The 26952-nt window shown below is 45.0% G+C and overlaps 1 protein-coding gene across 1 annotated transcript in view; it reads left to right on the top strand.

Moving 5' to 3' along the window:
* Positions 1-73: 73 nt before the first annotated feature.
* Positions 74-26952, top strand: part of LOC139388247 (polymerase (DNA directed), theta) — a 65008-nt gene continuing 38129 nt past the window's right edge. The window contains exons 1-14 of the mRNA XM_071134796.1: positions 74-94; positions 356-572; positions 3797-4279; positions 4414-4652; positions 5059-5247; positions 5331-5461; positions 8152-8308; positions 9327-9462; positions 11653-11854; positions 12425-12566; positions 13194-13346; positions 13747-13959; positions 22068-22210; positions 26469-26852. Of these exons, the coding sequence (XP_070990897.1) occupies positions 502-572; positions 3797-4279; positions 4414-4652; positions 5059-5247; positions 5331-5461; positions 8152-8308; positions 9327-9462; positions 11653-11854; positions 12425-12566; positions 13194-13346; positions 13747-13959; positions 22068-22210; positions 26469-26852 (2643 nt within the window). The 5' untranslated portion in view covers positions 74-94; positions 356-501. The remainder of the gene's footprint in view (positions 95-355; positions 573-3796; positions 4280-4413; positions 4653-5058; positions 5248-5330; positions 5462-8151; positions 8309-9326; positions 9463-11652; positions 11855-12424; positions 12567-13193; positions 13347-13746; positions 13960-22067; positions 22211-26468; positions 26853-26952) is intronic.

Here is a 26952-nt window from a genome sequence, read left to right on the forward strand (position 1 = left end):
GAAAGTCCATGTTTACGACTGTCAACGAACGGAAGTTGTTGTACACCGTCGGACTTTTTTTTGTGAAACATTGGCGGTATTTTCGATTCTTCACGTATGTTTCCATCTTCCTACAAAATATTTATTGTTGTTGTCCCCTTTCTTTTATTTGTTGACATTATTTGCAGAAACAAACGTAGCTTACTCTGTGATATATTCAGAACTTTTGCATGCTAATGTTGTTAACGTTATCTGGCGAAACGTTTAATTTTGTAGCAAAAAGTGACTACAACTAACGTAGCTACTTTAACGTTAGCTAACGGTTGTTACAAGTATACTAATTAATGTTTTATTTCACCATGATACGCTGTCGTAGTGAACCTGCTGCCTGTTTTCTCCAGCCAGCCCAGTAACAGTGAGGTCGGATATGGAGGGTTGCTGAGCCCTGCTCTCGACCGGGGTCCGTCAGCCAGTCCAGCCGGGCAGGACTCCGGTCAGGAGACGCATAGTTAGGACGACAGGATGAGCTCCACGGCCCCCCCGGCCAAGAGGAAATGTTACATGGGACGACATCAGATCATCAAGAAAAACAGGTGGACATTTTCTTCTTCCACACGACACTGAGTTAACTTGTCATGTTAACACACCTGTGTCCCACTGTGGAACAGCAGTTGACTCGTTCACAGAATGTACTGGACTAGATTTCGAAACTCGGTTATTTACTATATTATAACATTAAGAGGTTTTAATATTATTAGGGATGGGCACTGCTACGGACGTTCGTATTTGATTACTTGCTAGTTACTTATTAGAAGAAAAAAAAATAGCCCTATTTGAATGAAAACGCTTTTCAAGCGTGTAGCTTGTTATTGTCGGTCAATCAAAGCAGCACTACAGTCAAAATCTACGTTTATTGGTCGCGTACAGATATATTTACAGATGTTATCGCAGGTGCAATGAAATGCTTGTGTTTCTAGCTCCAACAGTGCAGTAATATCTATCAATACAAAACAATACACATAATCCAAACATTAAAAATAAAGAAATATCAGAATAATCAATGTCAGAGTCCAGAATATAAATATATAATGGTGTGTATAGACAGTATGGACAGTATATGTTCTGTTATAATCTCCACCCGGCACAGACAGAAGAGGACTGTCCACCCCTCATAGCCTGGTTCCTCTCTAGGTTTCTTCCTAGGTTCTGGCCTTTCTAGGGAGTTTTTCCTAGCCACCGTGCTTCTACACCTGCATTGCTTGCTGTTTGGGGGTTTTAGGCTGGGTTTCTGTACAGCACTTTGTGACATCAGCTGATGTAAGAAGGGCTTTATAAATATATTTGATTTGAAAAGGAGAGTACAGCAGTAGTTATATAGGAACCATTACTAGAATACAGTATATACATATGAAGTGGGTTAAACAGTATGTAAACATTATTAAAGTGACCAGTGTTCCATGTCTATGTACATAGGGCAGCAGTCTCTAAGGCACAGGGTAGAGTACTTAGTGGTAGCCAGCTAGTGACTAAGTTCAGGGCAGGGTACTGGGAGGAGGCCGGCTAGTGGGGACTGTTTAACAGACTGATGGCCTAGAGATCGAAGTGGTTTATCAGTCTCTCGGTTCCAGCTTTGATGCACCTGTACTGTCTCCTAGGGCCGGGACACTGAGCACACCAAACTATTTGGACCTTTAAAAACCTGCTGTATGTAAAATAGTGTGTGCTATAGCTTGGAAAATAAATAACTCTGGATGACAGCATAATTATGTTTGTTTCCAAAATTAGGGTTGTTTTCCTAAAAGGTTAAATTCGCTTCGTGTTTTGTTTCCTTGCCACGATAGTAATGAGTATCTCGATACTGGTATCGTCCCGTCCCTACTGTCTCCGCCTTCTAGATGGTAGCAGGGTGAACAGGCTGTGGCTCGTGTGGATGAGGTCCTTGATGATCTTCTAGATGGTAGCAGGGTGAACAGGCTGTGGCTCGTGTGGATGAGGTCCTTGATGATCTTCTAGATGGTAGCAGGGTGAACAGGCTGTGGCTCGTGTGGATGAGGTCCTTGATGATCTTCTAGATGGTAGCAGGGTGAACAGGCTGTGGCTCGTGTGGATGAGGTCCTTGATGATCTTCTAGATGGTAGCAGGGTGAACAGGCCGTGGCTCGTGTGGATGAGGTCCTTGATGATCTTCTAGATGGTAGCAGGGTGAACAGGCTGTGGCTCGTGTGGATGAGGTCCTTGATGATCTTCTAGATGGTAGCAGGGTGAACAGGCTGTGGCTCGTGTGGATGAGGTCCTTGATGATCTTCTTGGCCTTCCTGTAACACCGGGTGCTGTAGATGTCCTGGAGAGCCCTGCAGTTCCGGGTGCTGTAGTTACTGCACCAGGCGGAGACACAGCCTAACAGGATGCTCTCAACGGTGCCGTCTGTAGAAGTTTGTGAGGGTCTTAGGGGCTCAGCTGACTTTCTTCAGCCTCTTGTGGTTGAAGAGGTGCTGTTGCACTTTCTTCACCACTGTCTGTGACGGGACTATTTCAATCATTTCAAATGTATTTATAAAGCTCTTTTTTTTTACATCAGCCGATGTTAGAAAGTGCTATACAGAAACCCAGACTAAAACCCCAAACAGCAAGCAATTCAGATGTAGAAGCACTTCAGGTCGTCAGTGATGTGCACGCAGAGGAACTTGAAGCTTTTCACTGCGGCCCCGGATGGGGACATGCTCTCTCTGCTGGGACGATAAACCGAAAATTACAGACACCGACATTTCTGACTCATACCGAAGCAATTTAGATCCAGTTGCAGAGGGAGGTGTTCAGTCCCAGGGTCCTGAACTTAGTGATGAGCTTGGAGGGACAATGGTGTTGAACGCAGAACTGTAGTCAATGAACAGCATTCTCACATAGGTATTGCTTTTGTCCAGGGGGAAGTGGGCAGTGTGATGGCGATTGCGTTGTCTGTGAATCTATTGGGGCGGTAAGCAAACTGAAGTGGGTCTAGGGTGGCAGGTAAGGTAGAAGTGATATGATCCTTGACTAGTCTCTCAAAGCACTTCATGATGGACAGGAGTTAGTTTTTTGGGCCGGTAGTCATTCAGTTCAGTTATCTTTGCTTTCTTGGGTACAGGAACAATGGTGGCCATCTTGAAACATGTGGGGACAGCGGACTGGGATAGGGAGAGATTTAATATGTCTGTAAACACTCCAGCCAGCTGGTCTGCATGCGGTCTGAGGACGTGGATCGGGGTGCCATCTGGCGGCAGCCTGGCAAGGGTTAACACGCTTGGAAGTCCTACTCACATCGGCCATGGGGATCGGGAGCACACAGTCCTGTTATAACCCTGTGATCATTACTATATTATAACATGACTAGATGTTATAACCCTGTGATCATTACTATATTATAACATGACTAGATGTTATAACCCTGTGATAATTACTATATTATAACATGACTAGATGTTATAACCCTGTGATCATTACTATATTATAACATTATAACATGACTAGATGTTATAACCCTGTGATCATTACTATATTATAACATTATAACATGACTAGATGTTATAACCCTGTGATTATTACTATATTATAACATTATAACATGACTAGATGTTATAACCCTGTGATCATTACTATATTATAACATTATAACATGACTAGATGTTATAACCCTGTGATCATTACTATATTATAACATGACTAGATGTTATAACCCTGTGATCATTACTATATTATAACATGACTAGATGTTATAACTCTGTGATCATTACTATATTATGACATGACTTTATGTTTTAACTCAGTGTTTCTCTCTGCAGTGTCCCCGACCCTGAGCAGCCACTCAACCCAAGACGCTCCAGTCGCCTGCAAAACACTCATATACACACACTGCGTGACAACACACACACGGCCCGGAATGTGGCTGCAGGACAGGTGTGTGTGGTAGGAGACTCCTCCTTGGACCCTGGAGAGGAGATGCTGCAGGTTCTGGATCCTGGAGGGATGAAATTAACACATGGGGTAGAGATGGGGGTATCTTTAATCCAGAGAGGGGTATCCCACGCCTCTGCAGCTCCAGCCAAGACCTCCCACAGCCTGACACCAGGACCAGAGGTCGGGGCTAGGGTTGGACTGGGACCAGGTGTGTGTGAGCATCCAGGGCTGGTTCAGACAGCGGACTGTAAGGACCTGGCTCAGTGCCTGCTGTTCAGTGAAGACTCAGAGGACAGAGAGCATGCTGGGACGCTTCCACACAGACCTGCGGACGCCACACCCCCTCAGAAGAACTGCAGCTCCAGAGGGTGTGTTTTTACCAGTAGATTAATATACAAACAAAAAACATTCATTTGATCTTGTTCTAACTTTATTGACGTGGTTGTACCTTTAACAGCCGTGCCAATAAATGTTTATTTCATTTGAATGTTGTCGTTGACAGTAGGAAACGCAGGGCCAGGGGGAGGAGCTCTGAGACCACACCCACAGGAAGAGGAAATGGTTCCTGCCAGAATGCTGACTCCCCATTGGACGTGTCTGATGACTTCATCCTGTTCAGACCCTCCCACCTGGCACGGGCGAGGGAGAGCGCGGCGCTACAGCGGTCTCTGAGGAACAACATGTCAGCCTCTGTTCTCACGCCCCCTACTGGGCTGGAGGCCAGCACACTCAACACTACAGGTACGGGATGAAAGGATGTGTGTGTGTGTAACGTGTGTGTGTGTAACGTGTGTGGTGTGTAACGTGTGGTGTGTAACGTGTGTGGTGTGTAACGTGTGTGTGTAACGTGTGTGTGGTGTGTAACGTGTGTGTGTGTGTGTAACGTGTGGTGTGTAACGTGTGTGTGTGTGTGTAACGTGTGTGTGTGTGTGTGTAATGTGTGTGGTGTGTAACGTGTGTGTGTGTGTAACGTGTGTGTGTGTAACGTGTGTGTGGTGTGTAACGTGTGTGTGTGTGTGTGTAACGTGTGTGTGTGTAACGTGTGTGTGTGTGTGTGTGTGTGTGGTGTGTAACGTGTGTGTGTGTGTGTGTGTGTGTAACGTGTGTGGTGTATAACATGTGTTGTGTATAACGTGTGTTTCCCCAGGTGCAGGTCTATCAGCGGTGTTTATGCGTCCAGACGAGCAGTGTGACAGGTTGTTGTTGTCCAGCTGGGGGCTGCCTGCTGCGGTCCTGGAACGCTACCGTCGTCATGGTGTCTCCTCCATGTTCCCCTGGCAGGCTCAGTGTCTCAGTCTGGGACGCGTGCTGCAAGGACACAACCTGGTCTACTCAGGTACCCTGACCTCATGACCCTACCAATCTACGCCGCCCCAGAACCCTGACCCCTGACCATTAACCCCTGACCTCTAATCCCAGCCCCAACCAGTGCAGGGAAGACCCTGGTGGCAGAGCTGTTAATGCTGAAGAGAGTCCTGGAGACCAGGAGGAAAGCTCTGTTTATTCTGCCCTTCGTATCCCTGGCCAAGGAGAAGATGACCTACCTACAGGTACAGTGGAAGTTAGAGAGGGATAGAGGGAAGGAGAGGCTGAAATGCTCTGTGTATATGTACAGCGCAGAAAGTATTCAGACCCCTTGGATTTCTTCACATGTTATTGTTTTACAAAGTGAGATTAAAGTGGATTTAATTGTCATTTCTTTTTGTCAACAATCTACACATAAATTAAACAACAAAAATATAGTCGTTGCATGAGTATTCAGCTCCCTGAGTCAATACATGTTTGTTAGAATCACCGTTGCCAGTGATTACAGCTGTGAGTCTTCCTGGGTCAGTCTCTAAGAGCTGTGAGTCTTCCTGGGTCAGTCTCTAAGAGCTGTGAGTCTTCCTGGGTCAGTCTCTACGAGCTGTGAGTCTTCCTGGGTCAGTCTCTACGAGCTGTGAGTCTTCCTGGGTCAGTCTCTAAGAGCTGTAAGTCTCTAAGAGCTGTGAGTCTTCCTGGGTCAGTCTAAGAGCGGTGAGTCTTCCTGGGTCAGTCTCTAAGAGATGTGAGTCTTCCTGGGTCAGTCTCTAAGAGCTGTAAGTCTCTAAGAGCGGTGAGTCTTCCTGGGTCAGTCTCTAAGAGCGGTGAGTCTTCCTGGGTCAGTCTCTAAGAGCTGTAAGAGGGGATGTCTGATAGTATTTCTGATTGTCTTAACTCACCACCACTAGAGCTGTGGAGTTTCTCAAAATCATGTTTTTCTTCACCTGAAACAGCGAGTAAACAAAGTGTTTTTAGGATCAATTGAGAAGTTCATCAAAGTATTTGAACATTATTTCCAGCTCTCTCCCTTTCGATAACCACAGCATGAAAGGAACAAATGTAATGTTCTGATCCAGTGGAAACATCGTAGAATACCTGATTACTTCTTATCCCTTTTGCACAAATAGCCTACAGCTGTGTCTGTCCCAAGCTCACTGGCTTGGGAACTCTGAGGGCCCAGAATATTATACAATGTTGCAAGTTTGCTAGTGCGATTTTTGGGCCTGCCTAGTTGATAGTTGATGCAATGTTTACAGTTTGTTGCAGGCAGGCCATGTGATTTATAGGATATTTTCTTTTATCAGGATATTTTCTACCTGCAGGCTGCAATGTTTTTATTTGTTGGCTTTATGTCGGCTATTTCTACATAGTTGGCAATATAAGTTACTTTTAGATTTGTATAATTTTCATTTAGATAGAATGTAGATTAACCACAGACTGATTTTGAGATACAAAGGCTATTATAAATGAAATGAAACTGTTCCAGGAAAATGTGCATGAAAATCATGATTGGCACATATATCTCTGTACCGGTACCCCCTGTATATAGCCTCCACATTGACTCTGTACCCTCTGTACCCGCTGTATATAGCCTCCTCATTGACTCTGTACCGTAATACCCTGTATATAGTCTCCACATTGACTCTGTACTGGTACCCCCTGTATATAGTCTCCACATCTCCACATTGACTCTGTACCAGTACCCCCTGTATATAGCCTCCACATTGACTCTGTACCGGTACCCGCTGTATATAGCCTCCTCATTGACTCTGTACCGTAACACCCTGTATATAGCCTCCACATTGACTCTGTACCGTAATACCCCGTATATAGCCTCCACATTGTTATTTTACTGCTGCTGTTGAATACTTTGTTTATTTTCTGATTTTTACTGAACACTTGTTTTTTTCTTAAAGCATTGTTGGTTAAGGGCTTGTAAGTAAGCATTTCACTGCAAGGTCTTCTACACCAGTTGTATTCGGCGCATGTGACAAATAACATTTTATTTGATATCGGTAGAAATGGTAAGATAAATTGTCACTCCAAATGGAAAAGGTTTCCGACCCTTGGTGTAGCCTGTTACCAACTACATCAGGAACACAAAGCCAGAATCTGCAAAGGCCAGCTGCTGCAGCAGGAGGGTCAGGAACAGGTTCCGGCTATCTTGATCTCTGGCTCCCTCTTGAGTCATTTGTGTGTCTTAATTATTTAATAAAACGGCGTGCTTAAAGCATCAGACCAGTTCGGTACATAAAGTTGATTTATTAAAACACATAGTGTTTTAACACAATGTGTCATTAACAACTTCACTGAGTACCACACTTCATATTTTCAACATGGTGGTGGCTGCTATATGTTATGGGTATGCTTGTCAAATGAACTTTTCAGCAGGACAATAACCTAAAACACACAAGACGACATTGAATGTTCCTGAGTTGCCTAGTTACAGTTTTGATTTAAATTGGCTTGAAAATCTATGACAAGGCTTGAAAATGGCTGTTTAGCTTAACCTGTTTTACCTTTTCAGAGCTTTAAGTATTTTTGAGACAATAATGTGTAATATTGTGCAATCCAGGTGTGCAAATCTCTTAGGGACTTACCCAGAAAAACAGCTGTAATCGCTGCCACAGGTGCTTCTAACATGTATTGACTCAGGAGTGTGAATACTTATGTAAATGAGATATTTCTGTATTTCGTTTTCAATACATTTTCTAAAATATATAAAAAACATGACAAATACAATCGGAAAGTATTTTCACCCCTTTCCCTTTAGACGGGGTGTGTTCTCAGAGTGTGTCCTCAGAGACAGTGTGTGTGTCCTGTCCGGAGTGTGTCCTCAGAGACAGTGTGTGTGTCCTATCCGGAGTGTGTCCTCAGAGACAGTGTTTGTGTCCTGTCCAGAGTGTGTCCTCAGACAGTGTGTGTGTGTCCTGTCCAGAGTGTGTTCTCCGAGGCGGGGGTGTGTGTGGAGGGCTACATGGGAGGCCGGGCTGCTCCAGGAGGTTTCAGTAGTCTGGACGTAGCAGTGTGTACTATAGAGAAGGCCAACTCCCTCCTCAACAGACTCATAGAGGAGGATTCCATGGACCTACTGGGTAGGTGTTGATGTTGAAACATGAACAGTATGTTGCTACTGTAGTGTAATAATCTAATCTGCTGTGTGCAGGTGTGGTGGTGTAATAATCTAATCTGCTGTGTGTAGGTGTGGTGGTGTAATCTAATCCGCTGTGTGTTTTTAATAATCTAATCTGCTGTGTGTAGGTGTGGTAGTGTAATAATCTAATCTGCTGTGTGCAGGTGTGGTGGTGTAATAATCTAATCTGATGTGTGTAGGTGTGGTAGTGTAATAATCTAATCTGCTGTGTGCAGGTGTGGTAGTGTAATAATCTAATCTGCTGTGTGTAGGTGTGGTAGTGTAATAATCTAATCTGCTGTGTGCAGGTGTGGTAGTGTAATAATCTAATCTGCTGTGTGTAGGTGTGGTAGTGTAATAATCTAATCTGATGTGTGTAGGTGTGGTAGTGTAATAATCTAATCTGCTGTGTGTAGGTGTGGTAGTGTAATAATCTAATCTGCTGTGTGTAGGTGTGGTAGTGTAATAATCTAATCTGCTGTGTGCAGGTGTGGTAGTGTAATAATCTAATCTGCTGTGTGTAGGTGTGGTGGTGTAATAATCTAATCTGCTGTGTGTAGGTGTGGTGGTGTAATAATCTAATCTGCTGTGTGCAGGTGTGGTAGTGTAATAATCTAATCTGCTGTGTGTAGGTGTGGTGGTGTAATAATCTAATCTGCTGTGTGTAGGTGTGGTGGTGTAATAATCTAATCTGCTGTGTGTAGGTGTGGTAGTGTAATAATCTAATCTGCTGTGTGCAGGTGTGGTGGTGTAATAATCTAATCTGCTGTGTGTAGGTGTGGTGGTGTAATAATCTAATCTGCTGTGTGTAGGTGTGGTGGTGTAATAATCTAATCTGCTGTGTGTAGGTGTGGTAGTGTAATAATCTAATCTGCTGTGTGTAGGTGTGGTAGTGTAATAATCTAATCTGCTGTGTGCAGGTGTGGTGGTGTAATAATCTAATCTGCTGTGTGTGTAATAATCTAATCCACTGTGTGTAGGTGTGGTGGTTGTGGATGAGCTTCACATGGTAGGAGACTCTGGTAGAGGATATCTGCTGGAACTACTGCTCACTAAGATACGATACATCGCCCTCAAACACAACACCAACAACGGGTACGTCTGGGGGGGCGGGGGGTCTGATACATCGCCCTCAAACACAACACCAACAACTGGTACGCCTGGGGGGGGGGGGGGTCTGATACATCGCCCTCAAACACAACACCAACAACAGGTACATCTGGGAGGGGGTGGGGTCTGATACATCGCCCTCAAACACAACACCAACAACGGGTACGTCTGGGGGGGCGGGGGATCTGATACATCGCCCTCAAACACAACACCAACAACAGGTACATCTGGGAGGGGGGGGGTCTGATACATCGCCCTCAAACACAACACCAACAACTGGTACGTCTGGGGGGTGGTCTGATACATCGCCCTCAAACACAACACCAACAACTGGTACGTCTGGGGGGTGGTCTGATACATCGCCCTCAAACACAACACCAACAACTGGTACGTCTGGGGGGTGGTCTGATACATCGCCCTCAAACACAACACCAACAACGGGTACGTCTGGGGGGGCGGTGTCTCTGTAAGTGTGTTCAACAAGGCTTCTGTTTGCAGCGAACATGTTGAATGGTTTGAATATACAGTGGGGCAAAAAAGTATTTAGTCAGCCACCAATTGTTCAAGTTCTCCCACTTAAAAAGATGAGAGGCCTGTAATTTTCATCATAGGTACACTTCAACTATGACAGACAAAATGAGAAAAATAAATCTAGAAAATCACATTGTAGGATTTTTTAATGAATTTATTTGCAAATTCTCATGTTAGTTTCATTCCAAACGTCGTAAATTGTTGGTTATCTGCATGAACCCAGTCTTCACTATGAGTCATCCATACATCAATTGTCTTAAATCATTTATTTGCTAACTAAATAATCACAGAAATGCACAAACAAACAGTAGATACAGTTACAAGGAAATGATAGAGGATGTGCCCTAGTGGGCTAAACCGGCATCGCGGCTTGGTGGACAAGCAGAATTCTGTATGCAGAGTTTCAATTTGGTGTTTGTCGTATTTTGTGAATTCTTGGTTGACGAGCGGACCCCAGACCTCACAACCATAAAGGGCAATGGGTTCTTTAACTGATTCAAGTACTTTTAGCCAGAGCCTAATTGGTATGTCGAATTTCATGTTCCTTTTGATGGCATAGAAGGCCCTTCTTGCCTTGTCTCTCAGATCGTTAACAGCTTTGTGTGGCACTGATTTTTAGGCCAAAGTATGTATAGTTTTTTGTGTGCTCGAGGGCAACGGTGTCTAGATGGAATTTGTATTTGTGGCGACTGGACCTTTTTTGCAACACCATTATTTTTTTTATCTTACTGAGATTTACTGTCAGGGCCCAGGTCTGGCAGAATCTGTGCAGAATATCTAGGTGCTGCTTTGGTTGGGGACAGAAGCACCAGATCATCAGCAAATAGTAGACATTTGACTTCAGATTCTAGTAGGGTCAGGCCGGGTGCTGCAGACTGTTCTAGTGCCCTCGCCAATTTGTTGATATAAATGTTGAAGAGGGTAGGGCTTATCCTGCATCCCTGTCTCACACCACGACCCTGTGGGAAGAAATTTGTTTTTTGCCAATTTTAACCGCACACTTGTTGTTTGTATACATGGATTTTATAATGTCGTATGTTTTACCCCCAACACCACTTTCCATCAATTTGTATAGCAGACCCTCATGCCAAATTGAGTCAAAGGCTTTTTTGAAATCAACAAAGCATGAGAAGACTTTGCCTTTGTTTTGGTTTGTTTGTTTGTCAATTATGGTAATTATTGTTTGTCAAATATGGTAATTTGGTAAAAAGCCAAATTGACATTTGCTCAGTAGATTGTTTTCACTGAGGAAATGTACCAGTCTGCTGTAAATGATAATGCAGAAGATTTTCCCCAAGGTTGCTGTTGACGCATATCCCACGGTAGTTGTTGGGGTCAAATTTCTCTCCACTTTTGTGGATTGGGCTAATCAGTCCTTGGTTCCAAGAATTGGTGAAGATGCCAGAGCTAAGGATGATGTTAGAGTTTAAGGATAGCCTATTGGAATTTATGATCTGTATATTTTATAATTTCATTGAGGATATCATCAACACCACAGGCCTTTTTTGGGTTGGAGGGTTTGTATTTTGTCCTGTAGTTCATTCAGTATAATGCATTCTGGATCTCGATCTCTCTATATCTCTATCTCTCTATATCTCTCTATCGCTATCTATCTCTATATCTCTATCTCTCTCTCTCTTTCTCTCTCTCTCTCTCTCTCTCTAGCTCCTTATCAGAAGGTATCCAAATCGTGGGTATGAGTGCCACCCTCCCAAACCTGTCCCTGCTGGCTGGGTGGCTGGATGCGGAGCTTTACCAGACTGACTACAGACCCGTCCCGCTGAAGCAGAGGCTCAAGGTGGGGAACAGCATCTACGACTCCAGCCTCTCTCTGGTCCGAACCTTCGAGCCCCTGATCACGGTCAAGGTAGGAGCTGCTACTGTAGTAACTACAACAAGTTACTGTTGTTCTGGTCTTTATTCCTAAGTTCATCTTCGATAAAGAGGATGTTGTGATGTTTATTTATTTTATTTATACATTACCGTTTATATATAGACAAAAGTTTGGGGTCACTTATAAATGTCTTTGTTTTTGAAAGAAAATCACACTTTTTTTTGTCCATTAAAATAACATAGAATTGATCAGAAATACAGTGTAGACATTGTTAATGTTGTAAATGACTATTGTAGCTGGAAACGGCTGATTTTTAATGGAATATCTACATTTATCAGCAACCATCACTCCTGTGTTCCATCGGCACGTTGTGTTAACTAATCCAAGTTTATCATTTTAAAAGGCTAATTGATCATTAAATGCAATTAATCATGCAATTATGCAGTTGAAAACTGTTGTCCTGATTAAAGAAGCAATAAAACTGGCCTTTAGACGAGTATCTGGTGCATCACCATTTGTGCTCCACATAACATCAGAGGAATTATCGACACGGTGTGATGACCTTTAATTATGTAACGTGTGTGTGTGTGTGTGTGTGTGTAGGGAGATGAGGACCACATACTGTCTCTATGTTATGAGACAGTGAGTGAGGGTCACTCTGTCCTCCTGTTCTGTCCTTCCAAGAGCTGGTGCGAGAAACTGTCTGACAGTATTGCTAGAGCGTTCTACAACCTCAGACACACAGGTACACAGACACACACACACACACACACACACACACACACACACACACACACACACACCACACCCACAGTGTGGTATTAGTATACTTGTGAGGACTTTTTGGGGACCAACAATTGATTCCCATTCAAAATCCTATTTTCTCGAACCCGAACCATAATCCTAATTGTAACCCCTAAAATGACATTTTATAAATGAGGAAAATCTCCTCACTGCTGTGAATTTTAGTTTGTTTGCTATTCTTGTACTTCTGGTCCTCACAAGTACAAACACACATATGCCAAGATGAGTGTTCAAAGCTGTCATCAAGACAAAGGTTGGCTACTTTGAAGTATCTCAAACATAAAATATATTTTGACACTTTTTTTGGGTTACTACATGATTCCAAATGTGTTATTTCATAGTTTTGATGTCTTCACTCTTCACCCTTGAATGAGGTGTGTCCAGACTTTTGACTGGTACTGGATATACACGCCCTTCTAAAGATTTGGAGTCCTGTTTCATTATTATTATTATCAGAAGATATACATATTATAGAAATGTCTAGCAAGTTGATTTAACCTTTTAGAGAAGAAAATTGGCTGCTCAGTTATGGACTATATGTGATACCGATGTATTTATCTCGTCTCAGGTGGTCAGGTGGTCAGTGGCGTGGCGCTCCAGGCTGTGGCATTGGACCAGGGGGGAGTGGTGGATGTGTTAGCCCAGCTCAGACGCACCCCGGCTGGGTTAGACCCAGTCCTGCAACGCACCGTGCCCTGGGGGGTGGCCTTCCACCACGCTGGTACACACAGACAGACCTCACACAGACAGACCTCACACAGACAGACCTCACACAGACAGACCTCACACAGACAGACCTCACACAGACAGACCTCACACAGACAGACGGCACACACAGACGACACACAGACAGACCTCACACAGACAGACCTCACACAGACAGACCTCACACAGACAGACCTCACACAGACAGACAGACCTCACACAGACAGACAGACCTCACACAGACAGACCTCAGGCAGACAGACAGACCTCACACAGACAGACCTCACACAGACAGACCTCAGACAGACAGGCAGACAGCCCTCACACAGACAGACCTCACACAGACAGCCCTCACACAGACAGACCTCACACAAAACACACCATTGTAATGTTAATGTTAACACTCCTCTCTGCAGGTTTGACGTTTGATGAGCGAGACGTGTTGGAGGGAGCATTCCGAGGGGGCGTGGTCAGAGTGTTGGCGGCGACCTCAACCTTGTCATCGGGGGTCAACCTGCCTGCACGTAGGGTTATCATACGAACTCCGACCTTTAATGGCCGTCTGCTCGACCCCCTGACCTACAGACAGATGGCCGGACGCGCCGGGAGGATGGGAGTCGACACTGAGGGTGAGGAGGGGGAGAATGGGAGGATGGAAGGATGGGAGTCGACACTGAGGGGGAGGATGGAAGGATGGGAGTCGACACTGAGGGGGAGGATGGGAGTCGACACTGAGGGTGAGGAGGGGGAGGATGGGAGTCGACACTGAGGGTGAGGAGGGGGAGGATGGGAGTCGACACTGAGGGTGAGGATGGGAGTCGACACTGAGGGGGAGGATGGGAGTCGACACTGAGGGGGAGGAGGGGAGTCGACACTGAGGGGGAGGAGGGGAGTCGACACTGAGGGGGAGGAGGGGAGTCGACACTGAGGGTGAGGAGGGGAGTCGACACTGAGGGTGAGGAGGGGGAGGATGGGAGTCGACACTGAGGGTGAGGAGGGGGAGGATGGGAGTCGACACTGAGGGGGAGGATGGGAGTCGACACTGAGGGGGAGGATGGGAGTCGACACTGAGGGGGAGGATGGGAGTCGACACTGAGGGGGAGGATGGGAGTCGACACTGAGGGGGAGGAGGGGAGTCGACACTGAGGGTGAGGAGGGGGAGGATGGGAGTCGACACTGAGGGTGAGGAGGGGGAGGATGGGAGTCGACACTGAGGGTGAGGAGGGGTAGGATGGGAGTCGACACTGAGGGGGAGGATGGGAGTCGACACTGAGGGGGAGGATGGGAGTCGACACTGAGGGGGAGGATGGGAGTCGACACTGAGGGGGAGGAGGGGAGTCGACACTGAGGGTGAGGAGGGGGAGGATGGGAGTCGACACTGAGGGGTAGGAGGGGAGTCGACACTGAGGGTGAGGAGGGGGAGGATGGGAGTCGACACTGAGGGGGAGGATGGGAGTCGACACTGAGGGGGAGGAGGGGAGTCGACACTGAGGGGGAGGATGGGAGTCGACACTGAGGGGGAGGGGGGGAGTCGACACTGAGGGGGAGGAGGGGAGTCGACACAGGGTGAGGAGGGGGAGGATGGGAGTCGACACTGAGGGGGAGGAGGGGGAGGATGGGAGTCGACACTGAGGGGGAGGATGGGAGTCGACACAGGGTGAGGAGGGGGAGGATGGGAGTCGACACTGAGGGGGAGGAGGGGGAGGATGGGAGTCGACACTGAGGGTGAGGAGGGGAGTCGACACTGAGGGGGAGGAGGGGAGTCGACACAGGGTGAGGAGGGGGAGGATGGGAGTCGACACTGAGGGGGAGGATGGGAGTCGACACAGGGTGAGGAGGGGGAGGATGGGAGTCGACACTGAGGGGGAGGAGGGGGAGGATGGGAGTCGACACTGAGGGGGAGGATGGGAGTCGACACAGGGTGAGGAGGGGGAGGATGGGAGTCGACACTGAGGGGGAGGAGGGGGAGGATGGGAGTCGACACTGAGGGGGAGGAGGGGAGTCGACACTGAGGGGGAGGAGGGGAGTCGACACTGAGGGGGAGGAGGGGAGTCGACACTGAGGGGGAGGAGGGGAGTCGACACTGAGGGGGAGGAGGGGAGTCGACACTGAGGGGGAGGAGGGGAGTCGACACTGAGGGGGAGGAGGGGAGTCGACACAGGGTGAGGAGGGGGAGGATGGGAGTCGACACTGAGGGTGAGGAGGGGGAGGAAGGGAGTCGACACTGAGGGTGAGGAGGGGAGCCCAGTACAGGACAGTCGTAGAGCCCAGTACAGGACAGTGTCACAAGGCTACATAGTCATAGGATTTACGCGTCACAATGTTGAGTTGAATGGTACTATTACACTGGTCATATTCCACAGTCTTTCAGTAACCTCTTTACATACTGCACAGAGGAGTGAATTATTACTAGCTCACTATCTACAGGCCACTAAAAACCAGGCAGACATCTAGTGTCCTCTGGTTTTAAAGACCCTCTATCTTAGGGGTACAGGCTGTGAGATCTGGTTAGAACCTGTTCTCGTTTGTATTCATTTTCTAAGGAAGTGGAGCCAATTACTCGTTATATTTTTTCTTAGCTTGCCTCTCCTAGAAAGGGGTTTAGCTCTTTGTGTAGAGGAAGTATATAATAAAATGGTATAATTTGTAAATGAACATATTCCTTATTCATGATGAATTCTGTCTGATTCCTTGAACGAGTTTTCCTCAACAACAACTGCTGGAGTGAATACCCAGCATTCCTTCCACTGCTGGAGTGAATACCCAGCATTCCTTCCACTGCTGGAGTGAAATTCAATTTATTGGACATGATTTGGAAAGGCACACACCTGTCTATATAAGGTCCCACAGTTGGCAGTGCATGTCAGAGCAAAAACCAAGCCTTGATGTCGAAAGAAATTGTCCGTAGAGCTCTGAGACAGGATTGTGTTGAGGCACATATCTGGGGAAGGGTACCAAAACATTTCGGCAGCATTGAAGATCCCCAAGAACACAGTGTCTCTATCATTCTTAAAAGGAAGAAGTTTGGAACCACCAAGACTCTTCCTAGAAGTGGCCGCCCGGCCAAACTGAGCAATCGAGGCAGAAGGGCCTTGGTCAGGGAGGTAACCAAGAACCCAATGGTCACTCTGACAGAGCTCCAGAGTTCCTCTGTGGAGATGGGAAAACCTTCCAGAAGGACAACCATCTCTGCAGCACTCCACCAATCAGGTCTTTATGGTAGAGTGGCCAGACAAAAGCTTGAAGTTTGCCAAGAGGCACCTAAAGACTCAAGATTCTCTGGTCTGATGAAACCAAGATTGAATTCCTTGGCCTGAACACCAAGCGTCACGTCTGGAGGAAACCTGGCACCATCCCTACGGTGAAGCATGGTGGTGGCAGCATCATGCTGTGGGGATGTTTTCAGCGGCAGGGACTGGGAGACTAGTCAGGATCGAGGGAAAGATGAACGAAGCAAAATACAGAGAGATCTTTGATGAAAACCTGCTCCAGAGCGGTCAGGACCTCAGACTGGGGCGAAGTTATGTAACCAAAAAAAGTGTTAAACAAATCAAAATATATTTTACCTGTAAGATTCTTCAAAGTAGCCACCCTTTGCCTTAATGACAGCTTTGCACACCTTTGGCATCCTCTCATGCTTTTCCAACAGTCTTGAAGGAGTTCCCACATATGCTGAGCACTTTTTGGCTGCTTTTCCTTCACTCTGCGGTCCAATGTATCCCAAACCATCTTAATGGGGTTAAGGTCAGGTGATTGTGGAGGCCAGGTCATCTGATGCAGCACTCCATCACTCTCCTTGGTGAAATGGCCCTTACACAGCCTGGAGGTGTGTTGGATCATTGTCTTGTTGAAAAACAAATGATAGTCCCACTAAGCGCAAACCAGATGGGAGGGTATATCTGCAGGATGCTGTGGTAGCCATGCTGGTTAAGTGTGCCATGAATTCTAAATAAATCACTGCCAGTGTCACCAGCAAAGCACCATCACACCGCCTCCTCCGTGCTTCACGGTGGGAACCACACATGCAGAGATCATCCGTTCAAGTACTTTTCGTCTCACAAAGACATGGAGGTTGGAAACAAAAATCTCAAATTTGGTCAAAGAACATATTTCCACTGCTCGTGTTTCTTGGCCCAAGCAAGCATTTAGACCATGAAGGCCTGATTCTCCTCTGAACAGTTGATGTTGAGATGTGTCTGTTACTTAGCATTTATTTGGGCTACAATTTTTTGAGGCTGGTAACTCTGATGAACTTATCCTCTGCAGCAGAGGTAACTCTGGGTCTTCCTTTCCTGTGGCGGTCCTCATGAGAGACAGTTTCATCATAGCACTTGATGGTTTATGCTACTGCACTTGAAGGAACTTTAAAAGTTCTTGAAATGTTCCATGTTGACTGACCTTCATGTCTTAAAGTATTGATGGACTGTCATTTCTCTTTGCTTATTTGAGCTGTTTTTGCCACAATATGGACTTGGTCTTTTACCAAATAGGGCTGTATACCCTCTTCTGTATACCCCCCTACCTTGTCTCAACACAACTGATTGGCTCAAACGTGTTAAGAAGGAAAGAAATTCCACAAATGAACGTTTAACAAGGCACACCTGTTAATTTAAATGCATTCCAGGTGACTACCTCGTGAAGCTGGTTGAGAGAATGCCAAGATTGTGCAAAGCTGTCATGAAGGAGGCAAAGGTTGGCTGCTTTTAAGAATCTCAAATATAAAAATATATTTTGATTTTTTTTACACTTTTTTTGGTTACTTCATGATTCCATATGTGTCTTCACTTTTATTCTAGTATAAAATAATACAAATAAAGAAAAACCCTTTTAATGATGTGTCCAAACCTTTGACTGGTACTGTATATTATACTGTATATTATACTGTATATTATACTGTATATTATACTGTATATTATACTGTATATTGTAGTCAATTTATTGTGGTGTTAATAAAAAGCGCAAACCATGATATCGAAGTGCCTATGCACTATGCACAAGTCAGTATGCTTTGTTTATTGGTTGTGTGGTGCATTGGCACAGAAACCTGTTGGTGGAAAATGTGTTGCATATATTTTATATAATTATAAAAGGTGGAAAATCTGATTTCCCCCTAGCTGATGATTGTCTGCAGCCGGCTCTGATCATAGTCTAATGAAACCGACAGGGAGAGTGAGCTCGTCTTTGGTGGTCGGTGAAGCCTCCACCTTCTCGCCGTAGGCCTGCGTGGCATCGACTGAAGTGGCAAAGCCAATATCCACAATTATAAATACAGGGTCGCTGCAGTTATTGTTATTTGTGGTCGTACATTTTTTTAATTAATTCTTTGAGTTGGGGAGGGTCATGTGAAATTATTTTTAACTTAGGGGAGGAGGTGCATTTTTTATTATGACACATTGAGTTGGACCAGCCCCCCCCCCCCCCCGCCCACTAAATTTCAATCTTTCCCTAAAGTGTCAGAGAAGCATATTTATCAATCAGGGAAGCTGGTCACTTTAATAATGGACACTGGTCATCTTCATTTTATTTGTTATTTTATTTCACCTTTATTTAACCAGGTAGGCAAGTTGAGAACAAGTTCTAATTTACAACTGCGACCTGACCAAGAATAAAGCAAAGCAGTTCGACACAACAACACAGAGTTACACATGGAGTAAACAAAACATACAGTCAATCATACAGTTGAAGACAGTCTATATACAGAGCAAATGAGGTAGGAGGTAAGGCAATAAATAGGCCATGGTGGCGAAGTAATTACAATATACAAATTAAACACTAGAGTGATTGATGTGCAGAAGATGAATGTGCAAGTAGAGATACTGGGGTGCAAAGGAGCAAGATAAATAAATAAATACAGTATGGGGATGAGGTAGGTGGATGGGCTGTTTACAGGTGCAGTGATCTGTGAGCTGCTCTGACAGCTGGTACTTAAAGCTAGTGAGGGAAATAAGTGTTTCCAGCTTCAGTGATTTTTGCAATTAATTCCAGTCATTGGCAGCAGAGAACTGGAAGGAGAGGCGGCCAAAGGAAGAATTGGCTTTGGGGGTGACGAGAGATATACAGTGCCTTGCGAAAGTATTCGGCCCCCTTGAACTTTGCGACCTTTTGCCACATTTCAGGCTTCAAACATAAAGATATAAAACTGTATTTTTTTGTGAAGAATTAACAACTAGTGGGACACAATGTGCTACAAATCTGTCGTTCTGCCCCTGAACAGGCAGTTAACCCACTGTTCCCAGGCCGTCATTGAAAATAAGAATTTGTTCTTAACTGACTTGCCTGGTTAAATAAAGGTAAAATAAAAAAATAATAAAAAAAAAACAATCATGAAGTGGAACGACATTTATTGGATATTTCAAACTTTTTTAACAAATCAAAAGCTGAAAAATTGGGCGTGCAAAATTATTGCACGTGCCGGGCAGTTGACCGGGGTAGGGGTAGCCAGGTGGAAAGCATGGCCAGCCGTGGAAAAATAACAATTAATTAATACTGGAACACTGGTCACCTTAATACTGGAACACTGGTCACCTTAATACTGGAACACTGGTCACCTTAATACTGGAACACTGGTCACCTTAATACTGGAACACTGGTCACCTTAATACTGGAACACTGGTCACCTTAATACTGGAACACTGGTCACCTTAATACTGGAACACTGGTCACCTTAATACTGGAACACTGGTCACCTTAATACTGGAACACTGGTCACCTTAATACTGGAACACTGGTCACCTTAATACTGGAACACTGGTCACCTTAATACTGGAACACTGGTCACCTTAATACTGGAACACTGGTCACCTTAATACTGGAACACTGGTCACCTTAATACTGGAACACTGGTCACCTTAGTACTGGAACACTGGTCACCTTAATACTGGAACACTGGTCACCTTAATACTGGAACACTGGTCACCTTAATACTGGAACACTGGTCACCTTAATACTGGAACACTGGTCACCTTAATACTGGAACACTGGTCACCTTAATACTGGAACACTGGTCACCTTAATACTGGAACACTGGTCACCTTAATACTGGAACACTGGTCACCTTAATACTGGAACACTGGTCACCTTAATACTGGAACACTGGTCACCTTAATACTGGAACACTGGTCACCTTAATACTGGAACACTGGTCACCTTAATACTGGAACACTGGTCACCTTAATACTGGAACACTGGTCACCTTAATACTGGAACACTGGTCACCTTAATACTGGAACACTGGTCACCTTAATACTGGAACACTGGTCACCTTAATAATGTTTACATACTGCTTTACACATTTCATATGTCTATACAGTATTTATTCTACTGTATTGTAGTCAATGCCACCCCGACATGGCTCGTCCTAATGCTTATATATTTCTTAATTCCATTATTTTATTTTGAAATTTGTGTGTATTGTTGTGAATTCTTAGATACTACTGCACTGTTGGAGCTAGGAACACAAGTATTTAGTTAGATACTACTGCACTGTTGGAGCTAGACACACAAGCATTTAGTTAGATATTACTGCACTGTTGGAGCTAGAAACACAAGCATTTAGTTAGATACTACTGCACTGTTGGAGCTAGGAACACAAGTATTTAGTTAGATACTACTGCACTGTTGGAGCTAGACACACAAGCATTTAGTTAGATATTACTGCACTGTTGGAGCTAGAAACACAAGCATTTAGTTAGATACTACTGCACTGTTGGAGCTAGGAACACAAGTATTTAGTTAGATACTACTGCACTGTTGGAGCTAGACACACAAGCATTTAGTTAGATACTACTGCACTGTTGGAGCTAGAAACACAAGCATTTAGTTAGATACTACTGCACTGTTGGAGCTAGGAACACAAGTATTTCAGCAATAACATCTGATAAATATGTGTGTGACCAATACAATTTGATCTGATTTGAGCAGATATCTTCCTGCCTTCTGCCAAACCTGGTCTGATATCACAAAGAGGATCATCCTGTCCCTCTGGGTATTTAAATAATGAAACATTATTTTTGGGATGACAGATTCCCAGTTTGGAGCTGTTTTTATGCACCAATAACCTGTGTTCTCTTTTGGTGATGTCACCATTATGCATGCCCTTGGTGACAGTCTGTTTATTACAGCCAACAGTTGTTTTGTGGGGTTTGTAAGTGAGTCTCTTGTTGAATGTCTGATCAATCAGTTGCCTGGGAACTTCGGTCTCATAGACAGTGTAGTCATGTACAGCAACAGCGTCTCCCTTGTCTGCTGGGAGGATGAATATTCGTATTAATTAGTTTGTATATATTTTCTGTAACTAATTCACAAAGATTGCACCATACTGGCATCCAGCTTGTTTTCTTTATTCAATCCAAAATGAAATAAAAATTGCACAGCAGTCACTAACAAATATCACAATTTTAGAGAAATAGCGTCCATACACTGAGACGAATTCATCTCAATGTATTTTCAATGATAGTCGACACTCAGGGTGAGGAGGGGGAGAGGGTTTTAATTAACATTTCAATCCCAGTAATTTAATGCATCTCTGTGTCTGAGGACGGGTGGAGGACAGGAAGACAATTTAAAATGTCTCGACCTGTTTCCCCCCCTCTCCCTCTCGCACCCCCCTTCCTTTCCCTCACCCCCCTTCCTTTCCCTCATCCCCTTCTCCCCCCCCCACTCTCCCTCTCACACCCCCCTTCCTTCCCCTCATCCCCTCTCTCCCCCCCACTCTCTCTCATCCCTTTACCTCATCTAGGGGAGAGTGTGTTGGTGTGTAAAGAGGCTGAGCGTCAAAAGGGTGTGTGTCTTCTCCAGGGCTCTCTGCAGCCAATCAGCAGCTGCCTGGTGAAGAGGGAGGGGGAGGGCCTAACCACCAGCATGCTCCGAGCCATCCTGGAGGTACTGACCTCTAACCCCTGAAATATGGATGTTATTTGTACATTTATTACCATAGACTTGGACAGACAGCTCACGTGCAACACAGCCTGTTGTAGTATGGACAACGTCATTGAGGACCATCTCCATTTTGAAGTAGTTAGGTCAACAGGAGGGATCAGCCAAGGGAATTATTCCCCCTGAGAAAATAATTCATTAACTGCAGGGGGCAGTAAATCACCAACCTTGTCTTTATTCCTGTTCAGACAACACCCTCCAGGGCAGTAAATCACCAACCTTGTCTTTAAACCTGTTCAGACAACACCCTCCAGGGGGCAGTAAATCAGATGGTCCTCAGTGGCGCTGCCCACGGTGTCACATATGCAAAGATGGTACCTCTATCTACCTCTATGTGTCTTACACAGCTACAGGTAACTGCCAAAATAGAGGAAACATTTTACAAGTGTCTGGAACTCTATTGGAGGGATGTGACATCATTCTTCCACGAGACATTCCACTATTTGGTGTTTTGTTGACGGTGGTGGAAAACGCTGTCTCAGGCACCGCTCTGGAATCTCCCAGGAGTGTTCTGTCTAACGTGCCGGAACAATCACCCCTCTTTTCAACACTTACTCAGCATTTTTAGACGTAAACCTAAGCATGATGGGATGTTAATTGCTTAGTTTCCCACACCTGCTTTCTGTGTATCCCTAATTTACTCAGGTCTTTCCTTTATTTGGCAGTTACCTGCACATACAGTCTATACACACCTGCTTTCTGTGTATCCCTAATTTACTCAGGTCTTTCCTTTATTTGGCAGTTACCTGCACATACAGTCTATACACACCTGCTTTCTGTGTATCCCTAATTTACTCAGGTCTTTCCTTTATTTGGCAGTTACCTGCACATACCTGTACCTGTCACCTACAGTATGTACCTGTCACCTACAGTATATACAGTATATAGTATATACCTGTACAGTCTGTACCTGTCACCTACAGTATGTACCTGTCACCTACAGTATATACCTGTATCTGTCACCTACAGTATGTACCTGTCACCTACAGTATGTACCTGTCACCTACAGTCTATACCTGTCACCTACAGTATATACCTGTCACCTACAGTATGTACCTGTCACCTACAGTATATACCTGTCACCTACAGTATATACCTGTCACCTACAGTATATACCTGTCACCTACAGTATGTACCTGTCACCTACAGTATGTACCTGTCACCTACAGTATGTACCTGTCACCTACAGTCTATACCTGTCACCTACAGTATGTACCTGTCACCTACAGTATATACCTGTCACCTACAGTCTATACCTGTCACCTACAGTATGTACCTGTCACCTACAGTATATACCTGTCACCTACAGTATATACCTGTCACCTACAGTATATACCTGTCACCTACAGTATATACCTGTCACCTACAGTATGTACCTGTCACCTACAGTATGTACCTGTCACCTACAGTATGTACCTGTCACCTACAGTCTGTACCTGTCACCTACAGTATGTACCTGTCACCTACAGTATATACCTGTCACCTACAGTATATACCTGTCACCTACAGTATGTACCTGTCACCTACAGTATGTACCTGTCACCTACAGTATGTACCTGTCACCTACAGTCTGTACCTGTCACCTACAGTATGTACCTGTCACCTACAGTATATACCTGTATCTGTCACCTACAGTATGTACCTGTCACCTACAGTATATACCTGTCACCTACAGTATGTACCTGTCACCTACAGTCTATACCTGTCACCTACAGTCTATACCTGTCACCTACAGTATATACCTGTCACCTACAGTATGTACCTGTCACCTACAGTATATACCTGTCACCTACAGTATATACCTGTCACCTACAGTATATACCTGTCACCTACAGTATATACCTGTCACCTACAGTATGTACCTGTTACCTACAGTATGTACCTGTCACCTACAGTATGTACCTGTCACCTACAGTATATACCTGTCACCTACAGTCTATACCTGTCACCTACAGTATATACCTGTCACCTACAGTCTATACCTGTACCTGTCACCTACAGTATATACCTGTCACCTACAGTCTATACCTGTCACCTACAGTATGTACCTGTCACCTACAGTATGTACCTGTCACCTACAGTATGTACCTGTCACCTACAGTATATACCTGTACCTGTCACCTACAGTATGTACCTGTCACCTACAGTATGTACCTGTCACCTACAGTATGTGCCTGTCACCTACAGTATGTACCTGTACCTGTCACCTACAGTATGTACCTGTCACCTACAGTATATACCTGTCACCTACAGTATATACCTGTCACCTACAGTCTATACCTGTCACCTACAGTATATACCTGTCACCTACAGTCTATACCTGTCACCTACAGTATGTACCTGTCACCTACAGTATATACCTGTCAGCTACAGTATATACCTGTCACCTACAGTATATACCTGTCACCTACAGTCTATACCTGTCACCTACAGTCTATACCTGTCACCTACAGTCTATACCTGTCACCTACAGTATATACCTGTCACCTACAGTATATACCTGTACCTGTCACCTACAGTATATACCTGTCACCTACAGTATGTACCTGTCAACTACAGTATGTACCTGTCACCTACAGTATATACCTGTCACCTACAGTATATACCTGTACCTGTCACCTACAGTATATACCTGTCACCTACAGTCTATACCTGTCACCTACAGTCTATACCTGTCACCTACAGTCTATACCTGTCACCTACAGTATATACCTGTCACCTACAGTATATACCTGTCACCTACAGTATATACCTGTCACCTACAGTATGTACCTGTACCTGTCACCTACAGTATGTACCTGTCAACTACAGTATGTACCTGTCACCTACAGTATATACCTGTCACCTACAGTATATACCTGTACCTGTCACCTACAGTATATACCTGTCACCTACAGTATATACCTGTACCTGTCACCTACAGTATGTACCTGTCACCTACAGTATGTACCTGTCACCTACAGTATATACCTGTACCTGTCACCTACAGTCTATTCCTGTCACCTACAGTATGTACCTGTCACCTACAGTATGTACCTGTTACCTACAGTATGTACCTGTCACCTACAGTATGTACCTGTCACCTACAGTATATACCTGTACCTGTCACCTACAGTATGTACCTGTCACCTACAGTATGTACCTGTCACCTACAGTATGTACCTGGCACCTACAGTATGTACCTGTACCTGGCACCTACAATATATACCTGTCACCTACAGTCTATACCTGTCACCTACAATATATACCTGTACCTGTCACCTACAGTATATACCTGTCACCTACAGTATATACTTGTTACCTACAGTCTGTACCTGTCACCTACAGTATATACCTGTATCTGTCACCTACAGTATATACCTGTCACCTACAGTATATACCTGTCACCTACACTGTATATACCTGTACCTGTCACCTTCAGTATATACCTGTACCTGTCACCTACAGTCTATACCTGTCACCTACAGTCTATACCTGTCACCTACAGTCTATACCTGTCACCTACAGTCTATACCTGTCACCTACAGTCTATACCCGTCACCTACAGTCTATACCCGTCACCTACAGTCTATACCCGTCACCTACAGTCTATACCCGTCACCTACAGTCTATACCCGTCACCTACAGTCTATACCCGTCACCTACAGTCTATACCTGTCACCTACAGTCTATACCTGTCACCTACAGTATATACCTGTCACCTACAGTATATACCTGTACCTGTCACTTACAGTCTATACCTGTACCTGTCACTTACAGTCTATACCTGTACCTGTCTCCTACAGTCTATACCTGTCACCTACAGTCTATACCTGTACCTGTCACCTACAGTATGTACCTGTCACCTACAGTCTATACCTGTACCTCTCACCTACAGTATCTACCTGTCACCTACAGTATCTACCTGTCACCTACAGTATGTACCTGTACCTGTCACCTACAGTATGTACCTGTACCTGTCACCTACAGTATATACCTGTACCTGTCACCTACAGTATGTACCTGTCACCTACAGTATATACCTGTCACCTACAATATATACCTGTCACCTACAGTATATACCTGTCACCTACAGTATATATCTGTCACCTACAGTCTATACCTGTACCTGTCACCTACAGTATATACCTGTCATCCATCTACCTATACCTGTCATCTATCTACCTATACCTGTCATCTACAGTATCTATCTGTCTCCTGTCAGATCATTGTTGGGGGCGTGGCCAGCTCTCCCCAGGATGTGAGGCTTTATGCTTCCTGTACGCTGCTGGCTGCTGGTGCCCGCTATGACACCACAGGAGGGGAGACGGGAGGAGGCGTGCGGGAGGGAGCGATAGAGGCATGCGTGGAATGGTTGATTGAGAATGAGTTCATATCTATCCAAAGAGAGGGTAATGAGAGGGGGAGAGGGGGAGAGTGGGATGAGAGAGGGGGGGCAGGAGGACAAGAGAGGTACTGCCCCACCCACCTGGGTTCTGCCACCCTCTCCTCCTCTCTCTCGCCTCCCGAGGCACTGGGCATCTTCTCAGATCTACAGAGAGCCATGAAGAGCTTCGTATTGGACAACGACCTACACACACTCTACCAGGTACCCCCCATCCTCCAGATAACTCCTGTGTTTGTGTCCTCCAGATAACTCATGTGTTTGTATCCTCCAGATATCTCCTGTGTTTGTATCCTCCAGATAT

The sequence above is a fragment of the Oncorhynchus clarkii genome, chromosome 29, assembly GCF_045791955.1.
Source record: "Oncorhynchus clarkii lewisi isolate Uvic-CL-2024 chromosome 29, UVic_Ocla_1.0, whole genome shotgun sequence".
Classification (NCBI taxonomy): domain Eukaryota; kingdom Metazoa; phylum Chordata; class Actinopteri; order Salmoniformes; family Salmonidae; genus Oncorhynchus; species Oncorhynchus clarkii.